General features: G+C 37.6%; 3 protein-coding genes across 4 annotated transcripts; all 3 read left to right on the top strand.

Moving 5' to 3' along the window:
* The first annotated feature begins 3758 nt into the window (after positions 1-3758).
* Positions 3759-11191, top strand: LOC142521947 (uncharacterized). The gene is made up of 9 exons (XM_075625119.1): positions 3759-4189; positions 4729-4779; positions 5132-5207; positions 8976-9598; positions 9693-9785; positions 9878-9994; positions 10079-10552; positions 10623-10877; positions 10961-11191. The coding sequence occupies exons 4-9, from the start codon at positions 9596-9598 to the stop codon at positions 11189-11191; spliced, it is 1173 nt and encodes a 390-aa protein (XP_075481234.1). The 5' UTR covers positions 3759-4189; positions 4729-4779; positions 5132-5207; positions 8976-9595.
* Positions 5434-6822, top strand: LOC142521948 (uncharacterized). The gene has a single exon (XM_075625120.1). The coding sequence runs from the start codon at positions 5434-5436 to the stop codon at positions 6820-6822; it is 1389 nt and encodes a 462-aa protein (XP_075481235.1).
* Positions 11192-11334: 143 nt separating the features above from the next.
* LOC142523408 (uncharacterized) lies at positions 11335-13215 on the top strand. Of its 2 annotated transcripts, XM_075627191.1 has the most exons (6): positions 11335-11497; positions 11584-11691; positions 11773-11842; positions 11922-12029; positions 12138-12224; positions 12950-13214. In XM_075627191.1, exons 1-5 carry the CDS (start codon positions 11370-11372, stop codon positions 12222-12224), a joined length of 501 nt encoding a protein of 166 aa, XP_075483306.1. In that variant the 5' UTR covers positions 11335-11369; the 3' UTR covers positions 12950-13214. The 2 variants fall into 2 exon arrangements, with proteins under 2 accessions (XP_075483306.1, XP_075483307.1); XM_075627192.1 differs by lacking the exon at positions 11922-12029 and having other exon boundaries at positions 12950-13215.
* The last annotated feature ends 2296 nt before the right edge of the window (positions 13216-15511 follow it).

The following is a 15511-nucleotide window of genomic DNA, read 5'->3' as shown; positions in this document are numbered from 1 at the left end:
CGATAAACATATGTTGTACATGATTTGTACTTTATGTTGATATTTATATCAGATTGATTACTTTACGTTTCCGCATTTGTATTTTTAAAAAAAAATTAGACCCAGATTAATTAAATGATCATAATAATGATTAAGAAGATGGATTGGGTTCGGGTCCCCACAGCAGCTGGTATCAGAGCAGTAGGTACCTTAGACTGAGATAGGAGCTAGTGAGCGGGGTAGAATGAGTTTTCTTTCCTTGCTTTTGATTGCTAGCATGCCTTACTGATTTGAAATGCATGTTTACTTGTTATCTGATTTTATTGTAAACATGTGTTATTGAGAACGAATCAGAACCGATTCTTGATCAGCAGTAAGATGATCAGAGGAGGACTGAAACATGTTTGTTGTATTTGGTTACTAACCCTTTTGGTAATCAGATATGCCTCCTCGAAGAGTACCTGAACAGGGTAGTACATCTGCAAATCCGATGGATGTGACAACAACACCGATGAAAACACGGTTGAAAAGGTTTCAGTCATTTAAACCGCCAACCCTGAAAGGAACAGAGACTTTTGTTGATTGTGAGAGCTGGTTAGATGACATTGAAATGCTGTTTGATTCGTTGGATTATACAGATGAGCGACGAGTTCGACTGATTGGGCACCAGTTGCATGATGTTGCAAAGAACTGGTGGATTACGACAAAGTGAGCATTGGAGCATCGAGGTATGACTATTACCTGAAATGTTTTTAAAGCTGAATTCTATCAGAGATTTTTCCCAGTGTCGTACAGGAAAGACAAGGGGGCAGAGTTTGCCAATCTGAGGCAGGGTCAGTTGAACATTGAGGAATATGTGACCAAGTTCTCTACCTTATTGCGATTTGCTCCACATGTGGCCGAGAATGAGGAAGCTATTGCTGATCAGTTCATCAATGGTTTGAACCCCGAGATCTTTATATTGGTGAACACCAGGCGACCGAATAACTTTGCTGACGCCCTGAATAGAGCCAAATGAGCTGAAGCTGGTCTGATGAGACAGAAAGGAGCTTCGTATGTTCGTCCAGCACCGAGACCACAGCAACCTCCTCCCAGATTCGAGGGTGGCAGAAGCAGTGGTGGAAAGAAAGATTTCTTGAAGGCTCGAGGAAAGCAGTTCAAGAAGTCAGAAAGCAGTTCTTCTAGCTCTGGGAGTTCCCGACAGAGCCAGAGCTATACCGGGGTCTATTGCAAGACTTGCGGAGGGAGACATCCCACAGAGCAATGCCAAGGAGTATTTGGTAGTTGCCACATCTGCAGATAGTCGGGACACTTTGCTAGGGTGTGTCCACAGAGAGGTTCCCAGAGATCCCAGGGAGCGGAGTCATCTGGATCAGTGGCTCAGACAGGTGGACGATCATCAGCTGTTCATTCCTTTCAGCCACCACCGACGACTCCTCAGTCACAGTCGAGGCCAGGAGGAAGCCAAACAGTGAGCCAGCCTCCGAGACAGCAGGCCATAGTATTTGCTTTGACAGAGGAGCAGGCCCAGGAAGCACCAGATGATGTTGTTGCAGGTAACTGTTCTTTATGTGGTTACTCTGCTTATGTATTGATTGATACTGGTGCTTCACATACATTTATTTCTGAGAGATTTGCATTGAGTCATGCATTGCCTGTTGAGTCGTTATCTGCTGTAGTGTCTGTCTCTTCTCCTTTGGGGACAGGTTTGATTTTAGTGAATTCTGTGAAACATTGTATGCTACAGTATGACGGGCATGAGATTGAGTTAGACTGTATTGTGCTTGGGTTGTCTGATTTTGACTGTATTATCGGTATCGATATGCTGACCAAGTACAGAGCTACTGTTGATTGTTTCCACAAGATTGTGAGATTCAGACCGGCTATGGCTGATGAGTGGAAATTCTACAGTAAGGGTTCTCGATCTAGAATTCCTTTGATATCCGTATTGTCTATGACTTGATTGTTACAGAAAGGAGCAGAGGAATTCGTTGTCTATTCAGTTGATTTACTGAAATCGAGTCCATCATTTGCTGATTTGCCAGTGGTTTGCGTGTTTGCTGATGTCTTTCCAGATGAAATTCCGGGTTTGCCTCCGATTCGAGAGATAGACTTCAGTATTGAGTTGATGCCAGGTACAGTTCCGATTTCGATGGCTCCGTACAGAATGGCACCGATTGAGTTGAAAGAATTGAAAGAGCAGTTGGAAGATTTACTTACCAAGGGATACATCAGACCGAGTGTTTCGCCTTGGGGTGCTCCAGTACTGTTTGTGAGGAAGAAAGACGGTTCTATGAGACTTTGTATTTATTACCGGCAACTGAACAAGGCTACGGTAAAGAACAAATACCCTTTGCCTCGTATTGATGATTTATTTGATCAGTTGCAGGGTTCTTCTGTATATTCCAAGATCGATCTGAGATCTGGATATCATCAGCTTAGAGTCAGGGATTCTGATATCTCGAAGACAGCGTTCCGAACCAGGTATGGACATTATGAGTTTATTGTCATGCCGTTTGGGTTGACGAATGCTCCAGCTGTATTTATGGGTCTGATGAACCGTATATTCCACAGATCTCTTGATGATTTCGTTATTATATTCATTGATGATATTTTGATTTATTCGAAGAATATGATTGATCATGCCGAGCATTTGAGAACTGTGTTGAAAATTCTGAGGGCTGAGAAATTATATGCCAAACTGTCAAAATGTGAATTCTGGTTGAGACAGGTTGTATTTTTGGGTCACATTATATCTGGAGATGGGATTTCTGTTGATCCTAGCAAGGTTGAGGCTGTGATCAGTTGGCCGAGACCGGCTTCTGTACCAGAGATACGCAGCTTTATGGGTTTGGCAGGATATTATCGTCGATTTATTAAAGACTTCTCTAGTATTGCTAAACCTATTACGCAGTTGACTCAGAAGAATGCTCCATTTATATGGTCTGAAGACTGTGAGTCCAGTTTTCTTGAGTTGAAGAAGAGATTGACCAGTGCACCGATCTTGACTATTCCATCAGGTACTGGTGACTTTATTGTCTATTGCGATGCTTCTCACAGAGGGTTGGGATGTATTCTGATGCAGCGAGGACATGTTATCGATTATGCCTCGAGACAGTTCACTACAAGAAAATCTTAATTCAACAACACATCAAAGACAACAGTTTTTTATAAAAACCATTGTGCTTTGTCTTTTAACAACGGTTTCAAGAGAAACCGTTGTCGTAGGCTCAAAAAACTCGCTCATAGACAACAGCTTTTTAAAAACTGTTGTCATTGATATGTCTACGACAACGGTTTTTAAAAACCGTTGTCTATTAGCGTGTTTTTTTTGGGCTACGACAACGGTTTTTAATAACCGTTGTCTATTAACTTGTTTTTTTTGGGCTACGACAACGGTTTTTAAAAACCGTTGTCTATTAGCTTGTTTTTTTGGGCTAACGACAACGGTTTTTAAAAACCGTTGTCTATTAGCGTGTTTTTTTGGGCTACGACAACGGTTTTTAATAACCGTTGTCTATTAGCTTGTTTTTTGGGCTACGACAACGGTTTTTAAAAACCGTTGTCTATTAGCTTGTTTTTTTTTGCGCTACAACAACGGTTTTTAAAAACCGTTGTCTTTCAGTTGGTTTTATTAGAGCTACGACAACAGTTTTTTAAAACGTTGTCTTTTCTTAGGGTATTATATGGTTAACGACAACGGGTTTACAAAAACCGTTGTGGTAGAATTTTTTTTAAAAAAATTTGTAGTGTTATATACACTTGCAATAAAAGGGAGAAGAAAAAGAAAGAAAACCCAAACCCATTCCCGCGCTACGTCGCCCTCTTCCCCCCAAAATCCCAAGCCGACGCCGCCGCTTCTCAACGCCAAGGAAAAACGGCCGACCACCGTGCGATCTAGCCATCAAATTCGCGACCTTGGTTCGCCAAGAAGACACCATTATCTTTTATCTGATCGAGAGAGCTACCCATTGCAACACGCAGCAAAGAAAGCGAACACAGTCTGATCGAGAGGGCTACCCATTGCTTTACCTTTCCCTTTCACAAAGCATAAAAGCGAACACGGTCTTTTGAGACCCTGCCCTCTTCCACCTCCGTCGGCGGTGGCGCTTCGAAACTCCTGCTTGTTGTCAAAAATCTCTCCGCCGTAATCGCGGAGTCCAAGCAGCCAATTCTTAAAGGCGTTAATCTTACGGTTCACGAAGGCGAGGTACCTAATTTAAGTTTTTCCCCCCTTGTGTGGTATACAAAATGATGTCGATATGGTTTATTCCATTTTGCTGCATATGTATTTTTTCCACCCAATTTGATGCAATTATGATAAACAGTTAAGTGGGGGCTAAGTTGGACGGGTATAGATGTTAAGTGGGCAAGATGATAGTTTGATAACGAAATGTAATTTATCTTTTCACAATTCTGCTGTGTAATCTTGAAGATCACAATATTATATACCGTTTTATGGATATTATGCGGAAAGACATTGACATTTTTGTTGCATTCAAATCGGCTTTATGAATTTAATTTGTGTTCCACTTTTTTTTGTTGATATTTTCTTTTTTCGATAAAGCATGTATATTTTTAGTGAGACGAATTAATAATGATGGTTGAGAGGGAAACTAAAACTATATATATATCTTCTATTGAACAAAAGTAAATATTGAGACAAATAAATGTTTTACTCTAATTCTAGTTGTAAGCACATAGTTTTTCAGTTTCTTTGACTCCTAATTTGGTTGTTGGATATGAAAGGTTCATGCTGTGATGGGAAAGAATGGATCTGGGAAGAGTACATTCGCAAAGGTCGATGCCTTTTTCGTGGTTTTTTGTGATTTCAATATTGTAGTTTCAGACGCATACAAATAATGAGTCGAGAATGTTATATTTCTTGTCGAGCTCAAGTTTTAATTGCTTTATTTTATTGGGCTGAATTGAGCTCATACAAGCTGATTATATGAATTTTGGGTTAAGAACAAGTTTGAGTTATTCTCATTGAATATAAATCCTTCAAGCTTGTACTTTAGCTAGTCTGAGCAAGCTTCTTTGATGCGGATTTGAGCGGTAATTCCTTTGTTATGGTTGTTTTTCAAGTGTAGTTGTGTCACGTGATGGGCCTGATATGAATTTTTCATTCTTTATGTGCACAAAATTGAAGGTGACAGTGGGGTAGGAAATTTGCTTACTTTCAAGTTTACAGTCGGTAAAAAAGCTGCGGCGGCGGTTTCTTGCAGGTATGTTTCTGCATATTTACGAAATAAATTAATGTCATTTTTGATAAAGCCATCGCCACAAAAATACAACGAATGAAGCTATGTAACACGAGCATTGTTGATAGATTCATAACAACATTGATGTCTAATTTTGTTGTTTACAACTCTTTTGAACACCAACTTAATAGTGTTTGTACAATTGTTTTGAAGGATTTGACTCATTGATGGGTGGTTAGTGGTACGTATAATGGACAAAGATTGGATGTCAAAGAACAGGTTGTCACATGAATATGAGGTTGGGGTGGAGTATTTCTTGCAGTTTGCATCGCGAAACGCTAACAATCCGAATGCAATGCCTTGCCCATGTGCAAAATGTGGTAATCTAAAGACGAAAGATATTGACACTATAAGGTCTCATTTGTGTTGTAATGGTATAGATTTAACATATCATACATGGATTTGGCATGGCAAAAGATCTAAGTTCGGGAACTCAATGAATGATAGTGATCGAGTAGGGCAAGATGAACGCAAATATTTTACCGAGGAACCTATAAGTATGGTACATGGTGCATATGATAGTTATGCTAAAAATCCAAACCAATTCCATAAGCTACTTGAAGATGCCGAGAAACCTTTATATCCTGGATGTGTTAAATTTACAAAGTTATCTGCACTTGTGAAATTATATAACTTGAAGGCAAAATATAGTTGGAGTGATAAAAGTTTCACTGATTTACTTGGTTTGTTTGGGAAAATGCTTCCAAATGACAATGAATTGCCTTTATCTTTGTATGATGCAAAGAAAAGCTTATGTGCTTTAGGGATGGATTATGTGAAAATTCATGCTTGTCCTAATGATTGTATCTTATACCGGAAGGAGTATGAGGATTTTACCAGTTGCCCTATTTGCGGGATGTCAAGGTGGAAGTTGGGTAAAAATTCTACGATAAATGGAAGAGTTCCTGCAAAGGCCCTTTGGTACTTCCCACCTATTCCCAGATTTCAAAGATGGTTTCAGCAGAAGGTGATATCTAAGAAATTAACTTGGCATGCTGATAAAAGAATTCGTGATGGATACTTGCGTCATCCGGCTGATGCACCCTCTTGGAAAGTAGTGGATCACAACTGGCCAAATTTTGCTTCCGAGCCAAGAAATCTAAGATTGGCCATATCAGCAGACGTCATGAATCCACATAGTTCGATGAGTTCTGCATATAGTTGTTGGCCAATTGTGATGATCACTTACAAACTTCCTCCAAGTTTGTGTATGAAGAAAAAATTTATGATGCTCACTTTGTTGATTTCTGGTCCCAAACAACCGGGAAATGATATTGATGTCTACTTAGCACCTCTAATTGACGAATTAAAATTTTTATGGGACAATGGTGTTGATACATATGATGCATATCGAAAAGAAATGTTCTCGCTTAGAGCTGTGTTACTATGGACGATCAATGATTTTTCTGCATATGGGAACATGTCAGGTTGTATTGTGAAAGGATATCATGCATGTCCAATATGTGGTGAAGAAACATATTCGACGAGGTTGAAGCATAGTAGAAAAATTGTGTATACAGGCCATAGAAGGTTTCTTTCCTACAAGCCATCCATATCGAAGGCAAAAGAAAGCATTTAATGGGAACCAAGAGTTTAAACTCGCACCAAAACCATTAACTGGGCATGAAGTTTTAGAAAGAGTTGAAAGAATTAATTATCGTCTGGGAAAAATGAGTGGGAAGCTTCATTATGAGGGTAGGTGATGAGAAATCATGTTGAAAAAAGAAATCTATATTCTTTGAACTTGAGTATTGGAAACATCTACATGTTCGACATGTTCTTGATGTGATGCATATTGAAAAAAATGTTTGTGAAAGTCTCATCGGTACGTTACTTGACATTCCAGGAAAAACAAAGGATGGAGTTGCAGCAAGACTAGATCTCATGGAGATGAATTTGAGGACTGATTTGATACCAAAGATGGGGGAGAAAAGAACGTATTTGCCAGCAGCCTGTTATACTCTAAGCAAGTCTGAGAAAAGAAAATTTTGCAATTCTCTGTTTGGAATAAAGGTCCCTACGGGTTACTCATCTAATATTAAAAACCTCGTGTCGATGAGGACTTGAAACTTGTTGGCCTTAAGTCACACGACTATCACACTTTGATGCAACAATTGCTTCCAGTGGCCATACGTGGTGTCCTACCTAAACATGTTAGAGATACTATAACTCGGTTGTGTGGGTTCTTCAATGTGTTATACAATAAAGTGATAGATGTCTCAAAGTTAGATGAGATACAAAGAGAGATTGTGATGATATTGTGTTTACTGGAGAAATATTTCCCCCCATATTTTTTTGATATAATGATTCATTTAACCGTTCATCTTGTACGCGAAATAAAATTGTGTGGACCGGTTTGGTTTAGGCATATGTATCCATTTGAAAAATTCATGAAGATATTGAAAGGCTATGTGCAAAATCTCAATCGGCCTGAAGGGTGTATAGCCGAACGTTATATTGTTGAAGAGGCTGTGGAATTTTGCCCGGACTACATGTCTAGTGTAGATACAATTGGTATCCCATCAATGCATCGGAGAGTACAACTCACTAAGCCTTTGTCTGGTTCAGTAATGCACTACACTAGTGATGATGAGTTGAATCAAGCACATCGTTATCTACTGGAAAATGATGTTGACGTTGAGCCTTATATCGAGTAATTTCTTTGACTTAGTAATACTTTCTTGCTATTCTTTTACATTCAATTGGTTAACTTATCCTTAATCATTTCATGAGGGAACACATGACATTTTTGGATGCAAAATTTCCCCATAAAGCAAAGTCCAAAAGGTGGTTACAAGATGAGCATAACCGAACCTTTATTAACTGGTTACGTGATACTGTAAGTTGTCTAAATATCAATATCATGGAGTTTTTTTAAAACTTAGGGTTAAATTTTAGCACTTTGTGAAATATAGGTTGCAAGTGCAGTTGGCAATTCCACTCGTGAAATTTCAGAAAGATTGAAGTAGGTAGCGCGCGGACCTAGCAAACAAGTGTTAAAGTACTCTAGTTATTTGATTGATGGGGTCACTTATCGTACAAAAGAGCGAGATGATGTACGAGTTGTGCAAAATTCCGGAGTAAGCTTAGTCGCAACGACAATGCAAGTTGCTAGTGCAAAGGATAAAAATCCAGTTGTGTCAGACATGATTTTTTATGGAGTTATTCAAGAAATATGGGAACTTGATTACCAAATGTTTCAAATTCCAATGTTTAAATGTAATTGGGTTGAGAATATTAACGGTATTAAAGTTGATGATCTTGGTTTCACGTTGGTAAACCTGAAGAGAATTGGATTCAGGTCTGACTCTTTTATCTTGGGCAGTCAAGCAAAGCAGATGTTTTACATTGAAGATCCTCAAGATTCTGCATGGCATGTTGTACTTGCAAGTCCCACAAGAGAGTATATTCACTACATGAATGGTGATGAATTGGAGAATGATGTATCCCACTATCAATGTTTTACACGAGGGTTTATATCAATGGATGTTGATGGAATAGATGAAAATGAACCTCCATGCATTCGTGAAGATTGTGATGGGTATTGGATTGACAATAATTAAGTGCAATCCTAAATGACTTGAACCAGCATGATAGGTTACATTCCTTTACTGTTCTGCATATTACATTTTCATGTAGAAAGAAAAATAAAGAACTGAGTACTAATTTTTTTATGACATGCATTGCATAATGCATTTTTCTGATTGCCTAACAAATTGTAAATGCTTGCAGGATGTCAAAGAACGAGAAGCCTAAACAAAATACTGCATATTCTGCCAATGACAATAGTTGTGGGGGCAAAACAGTTTTGGAATCTACAGAGACGGAAACAACAAAATCATCTAGAGGTCGTACACGTTTGGATAGGCTTGTTAGGCAAAGGGTTCATGGAATCAGAAAGGATGTGAGGTTCAATAAATTGGGACAGCCAGTTGGAGAATTTGCAGGTGAGATGCAAAGTTATATTGGAGTTCTTGTTCGAGAAAAGGTAAAGATAAGTTATCAGACTTGGAAAATGGTTCCAAATGATGTCAAAGATTTAATATGGGAATCGGTTAATGTAAGTTATAATGTTTTGACTATTTTAATTATTTTTCATATGGTTATGATATGTTTAATGTTATGGGTTAATATGACTTCTACAACTGACGTACAATGTTGATCAAAGTTGGAAGAAGGGATGTCTGAACTCCGCAAATAACAAGTGGCGACAGTTTAAAGCTTTTCTCACTCAAAAGTTCATTCTTAGCAAGCGGGATAACACTGAGGATTTGAAAGAACCACCTACTGGGTTTGGTATTACACGAGATGATTGGAGTTCATTTGTAATCAGTCGCTTGTCTGATGACTTCATGGTAAGATTCTTAATTTGTTATTTTCAAATTAGTAGACCATAACAAATTATTTCTATTGACTTATGATATATGTGGGCAATTTTCAATTAACTAGAAATTGCGTGATGAACAAAAGAAGAGAAGAAAGCAAAACATATACCCCCATCGTATGTCTCGCAAAGGATATGCACGTTTCGCCGACGAAATAGTAAGTATGAGAAACTGAGTTAATTCGAAAAGTTTACTAAGTCCATGCTATGTGATTTTTAAATTTGTTGATAACATACATATTGTTTGTAGGCAGATGAGTTATGTGACGATGATGATATAAATCGAGCAATTATGTGGAAGAAAGGACGGGTCAATAAGAAGGGTCAATATGAAGGCGATGAGTTGAAATCGGCAATAGAAAAGATTGTAAGCAAACAATACATGAAAATGAATAATTTTTATTCATTATAACTGTTTTTAGTAATTATCTTGTTCTTTTGTGCATGACAGGATGGTTATGTGCAACAAAAAATCGAGGGTACGTTGCAATATGAAGAGGGAAAAAATGATATCCTTACGAAAGCACTGGATTCATATGAACATTCTGGTCGTGTGAGAGGTGTTGGAGGTCATATCACTCCAAGCATCTACTTTTATATTGGTAGAGTATGGAAGAGTCCTTTTGGTGATGACCATATATTTCTTAATCAAACAAAGGAGTTGATGGAGGCGAAGATATTAATCTCAAAACAAGATGCACGAATCGCAGAACAAAATGCACGCATATCAGATCAAGATGCACGCATACAGAGACTTGAAGAAATGTTCAAAAAGGGTGCAAGCAACTTTGACATTGAAGAAAAAGGTAGTTTCTCAGTAAAGTTGCATCCCATGAGTGACGATAAAATCAAAAAAGGTGCAAGCAACTATGCAACTTCGCATGATGATGACGTGAAAACTTTGAGCAATGCTGAGTTTCTGCAGGTATCTGATTATTGCAATTGTCCATGACTATGATTTGTATCAATTTATAACATGATTATTTGTCTTCTAGGGCAAGCCGGTTGTATTGGCATTGGAATCTAGGACCAACATTGTTGCCTACGGTACAATTGTCCATGTCAATGCGGATGATAAATTATTTCATGGTGTTCCATCACCCATTACTTGCATGCACGTATCCATTGATAATGATGTGGACAAATTAGCACATTTGCCATTTCCAATTCCAAACGAATGTGATACTGTTGGTGATGCTGTTGGAACACATGTAGCTTGGCCGGCACACTTCGTAGTAATTCAAGATGAGGTAAATGTCAATTTATATTTAAATTTAAAGTATCATAAATAATTCAATATTGCAGCTAACATATGTACATTTGCAATGTTTAGAAGCTTCAAAAAAAGAAAAATGTAGACCACAGAAATAAGATTGGTTTGTCTTCAAGTGTGCCAAGATCTTTACGTCTTTTGTATTGTTATTGTAAACGTGCTCTAACCGATGAACAAAATTTATCACTGCTTTTTGATCATGATTTATTTGACGAGAGTTACGAACTACTTCTGCACCTTGAAAAATCAGTCCTTTCTATAGTTTGGATCCAATATCTGCCAATTGTATAGTTGTGTACATGTGGTAAGTCTTCTTCTTTTGTTTGTTGACCACTTAAGCTGTATAAACTTAATTAATTTATCATATTCACATTATTCTGTTGGAAATTGTAGGCATCTGTATAAAAAGATATAAAAAGACAACAAGACTGACAAGTTTAGATTTGTCAATCCACACACGATCCCATGCATGCCATATGTATCCAAACTTGACGGAAACGGTAAAAGCGAACACTTGAATGAAAGAGCAAGTGTTTTGACCGAAAGACTAAGTGTTGCATCAACAAATCAACTAGTTTTAGTGCCACATAATGTTGGGTGAGTCAAAATTACAATATCAAATTTAATTTATTTTCTTGACATTTTATAGAATTGTATGCGCTAATTATGTGTTCTGTGCATAGTTATCATTGGATTCTCACTGTCATCGATCCTTACAAGGAGATGGTTTATTTGTTGGATTCACTTAGTCATCGAAACCGTTACGATGACTGGAAATATGTGGTGGATATGTAAGTTAATATTTTGTTTTTATGTCAAATTTAATTCAGTGAATAAAACACTCATATGTTGACTGTTAATGATGTATGCAGGATTGTAAGATTGTTTAATTCAAATAAGGAAAGGAAAGGGAAAAAACAAGCTATATGGGAAGTAGTAAAGGTATGCATGTGTACTTGTCATTAATTAACGTTTATTTCAATTTGTGTATCAATCACTAACAATTTTTTTTTAAAATTAGGGTCCACGACAACCAGATTCGAAACAATGTGGTTTTTATGTTATGAGATTTATGAGAGAAATGATTGAAAAAAATGCTACCAGTGAGAAGAACTCGATATCTTCAATTGTAATATTCGACATATTCTCAATATTCAAAAATAATTGTGTATTTCTCATTTTTCAATGTCTTTATTGATTGTTTTTTTACTAATATTAACATTGTGTTTGTTCACAGTTCATGAAAACTGAGTATTCCAAGGAAGAGATTGATGAAGTGCGATCCGAGTGGGCGGAATGCATACAAGACTATATTTATGAATAGGTATGCAAAGTATTGATGAAGTGCTTTGTGTTACAATGAACCAAATCAATCATTTTTCTATTTTCTTCGATAATGCATGGTATAGTATTTCCAACTGAATAAGTGCTTTGTAAAGTGCTTTGTGTTACAATGAATAAGTGCTTTGTGTTCCATTTCTGTGTCTATTCATGTTGATTTGTTCCAAATATTCCAATGCATTGTATAGTATTTCCAACTGCACATGGACCTATATATAAAACATTGGAAAAATTAATCTTGATTGATAGTGGACCTGAAATTTAGAGAATGAAACTTGATTCGTAGCGATATTATTTGTGTTTTGATTTTTGCCAGCCTACTTTCTCATCATAAGAATGGAACTGAAGACTGAGCAAATGCCTCAGAGTTTTAGGAATTTTATTTCTTTCAATCAAGTCCCTGAAAAATATGATTTACTTCAATATATAGATTCCTTAGAACTTAAATGTTATTTGATTGTGAATTGATGTTATGACTTTCTTTCGAGTATATAAATGTTGTTTGTATTGGATGGAAATTTTTGGGATGTCCTACTTATGGGGAGGTCATGCCGAAATTTCTATTTTCCTCAGTATATATTAGTTATGACTTTATTTTCGTCTCTATGCACCATTTGTGTTAGTTGCGTTTCCAGTGCATGTCTTGCTTGCAATCTCATCTCTTACATGAGTTTTTAATGGGCTTTCTATGTGTGGATTATATGGCAGGGATGAAATGGCAGGGGAAGGTTTTGATGCATAAATGTTGATGAGGTTTGAGGAGATCGAGACCGATGATGACAAAAGATTGCAGTATATCCGTATTTTCTGTTTGGAAAATTTTGATATTGTGGGACTCTACTGCCACATTGCCATGTTGATGACGAACATGTATCAAGGTCAATTGCAATACTAAATTCAAATTTGTAAAATTTTTGTTTATCGTTGGCATATTTTGGATGATGGATTTTGAACAAAACATAGTCACGGATTTAATGTGGTAAATATTTTGTTTTTGATTGTTATTTTTGGTTTAATTATTATTATATATATATTGTAAATTAAAAGAAATTTAATACAAAATTTTTACCTAATGAAAAAAATTATTAATGACAACAGTTTTGAATTCTATTGAAGAAAATATAAAGACAACGGTTTTAAATTGTTGTAAATTCAACAAAACACTACGATTTTTAGGCGTTGCAAAACTGTTGTCGTTGCTACAAAAAACAACGGTCTCAAAAGTGGCGAAACTGTGGTCGTTCATATATTATGACAACAGATTAAAACCGTTGCAAAACTATTGTCAATAGTGCTAGATAACAACGGTTTAAAACTGTTGCGAAACTGTTGTCGTTGGTAGATAATACAACGGTTTAAATCCGTTGCAAAACCGTTGTAGTTGGTATAAAAGACAACGGTTTAAAACCCTTGCAAAACCGTTGTCGTCGGTAGAAAATACAACGGTTTAACAACGTTGCAAAACCGTTGTCGTCGGTATAAAAAACAACGGTTTAAAACCATTGTCGTTGAAGACACTTTCAACAACACCCTCAGTTACAACAGTTTTAAATGGCCTACGACAACGGATTTTATCCGTTGTCGTTTGGCGTTTTTGTAGTAGTGGTTGAAGCCGCATGAGACTCGCTACCCAATTCATGATCTTGAATTGGCAGCCATCGTCTTTGCATTGAAGATATGGCGACATTACCTCTACGGTGAGAAGTTTGAGATTTATTCTGATCATAAAAGCTTGAAATATCTGTTTTCACAGTCAGAGTTGAATATGAGACAGCGAAGATGGCTTGATTTGCTTAAAGACTTTGATTGTGAAATCAAGTACTATCCGGGGAAATCCAATGCAGCAGCAGATGCACTGAGTCGAAAGGTATGTTCTTTATCCTTATCGACGATTGGTGTTTCGAATTTGATAGAAGATTGCTGTTTGTCTGGATTGGTATTTGAGACAGATTATAGACCGCTGAAATTATATACTGTTCAAGTCGAACCAGAGCTGATTTTGAAAATTAAAGCGGCTCAGAAAAGTGATCAGAATGTGCAAAATTCTATATCGTTGGTCAGAGCAGGGCATCGATCTGAGTATCAGGTACGAGATAGTGTACTGTTTGTGAATAATCGTCTTGTTGTGCCGAATATTTCAGAGTTGAAACGACAGATATTGTCAGAAGCGCATAGCAGTCGATTCAGTATTCATCCTGGTGGCAGAAAAATGTATAATGATTTGAAAAGACAGTTTCGTGGAAACAGATGAAAGCTGATATTGCTGAGTTTGTATCAAAATGTCTGAATTGCCAGCAGGTGAAGGCCGAAAGAAAGAAACCAGGAGGATTATTACAGAGTTTGTCCATTCCTGAATGGAAATGGGATCACATTTCCATGGATTTTGTGACGAAATTACCGAGATCCTCCCGAGGTTGTGATGCGATTTGGGTTATGATTGACAGATTGACCAAATCAGCATGCTTTATTCCGTACAAGATGACGTATCGACATGACCAGATGGCAGAGATCTATGTCAGAGAAGTGGTCAGATTGCACGGAGTGCCGAAGTCGATTGTTTCAGACCTGTGATCCTCGGTTTACTTCGCACTTCTGGCAGAGTTTACAGCAGGCTCTAGGTACGAAGTTACATCTGAGTACCACATATCATCCACAGACCGACGGACAGTCACTTTGTGAGTTCTCGTACAACAATAGCTATCAGACGAGTATTGAGATGACTCCTTTTGAGGCGTTGTATGGGAAGAAGTACAGATCCCCTCTGTATTGGGATGATATCTCTGAGGTTCCTGAGATTGGACCTGACATGATCAGAGATATGACTGAGAAAGTGAAGCTGATACAGAAAAGAATGAAGGCAGCTCAAGACAGACAGGCCAAATAATCCAATGTTCGACGTAAACCATTGATATTTGAGGCAGGAGACCGAGTGTTCTTGAAGATTTCACCTTTCCGAGGAGTTGTCAGATTTTGCAAGAGAGGGAAACTGTCTCCACGATATATTGGGCCGTATGAGATTCTCGAGAAGATAGGAGATCGTGCCTATAGACTAGCCCTACCGCCTTCTTTATCTGAGATACATGATGTCTTTCATGTATCATTATTGCGGAAATATCTGTCTGATGCTTCACATATTATTCAGCCAGACGAGGCCGAAATGGACGAGACACTGAGTAATTTCGAGAAACCGATTCAGATTCTCGATCGAAAGGAAAAGCAACTCAGAACGAAGACTATTCCGCTTGTGAAAGTTCAGTGGAGTCGTCATGG

Source organism: Primulina tabacum, chromosome 13, assembly GCF_025594145.1.
Source record: "Primulina tabacum isolate GXHZ01 chromosome 13, ASM2559414v2, whole genome shotgun sequence".
In the NCBI taxonomy this organism is placed as follows: Eukaryota; Viridiplantae; Streptophyta; class Magnoliopsida; order Lamiales; family Gesneriaceae; genus Primulina; species Primulina tabacum.
This window is presented reverse-complemented; position numbering and strand designations above follow the sequence as displayed.

Coding starts and splice junctions, on each gene's coding strand:
- LOC142521948 (XM_075625120.1), top strand. CDS start 5,434: ATGGACAAAGATTGGATGTCAAAGAACAGGTTGTCACATGAATATGAG.
- LOC142521947 (XM_075625119.1), top strand. Junction 9,786..9,877: donor CACGTTTCGCCGACGAAATA/GTAAGTATGAGA, acceptor TATTGTTTGTAG/GCAGATGAGTTATGTGACGA. Junction 9,995..10,078: donor AATCGGCAATAGAAAAGATT/GTAAGCAAACAA, acceptor TGTGCATGACAG/GATGGTTATGTGCAACAAAA.
- LOC142523408 (XM_075627191.1), top strand. CDS start 11,370: ATGCCATATGTATCCAAACTTGACGGAAACGGTAAAAGCGAACACTTG. Junction 11,498..11,583: donor TTAGTGCCACATAATGTTGG/GTGAGTCAAAAT, acceptor TTCTGTGCATAG/TTATCATTGGATTCTCACTG. Junction 11,692..11,772: donor TGGAAATATGTGGTGGATAT/GTAAGTTAATAT, acceptor TGATGTATGCAG/GATTGTAAGATTGTTTAATT.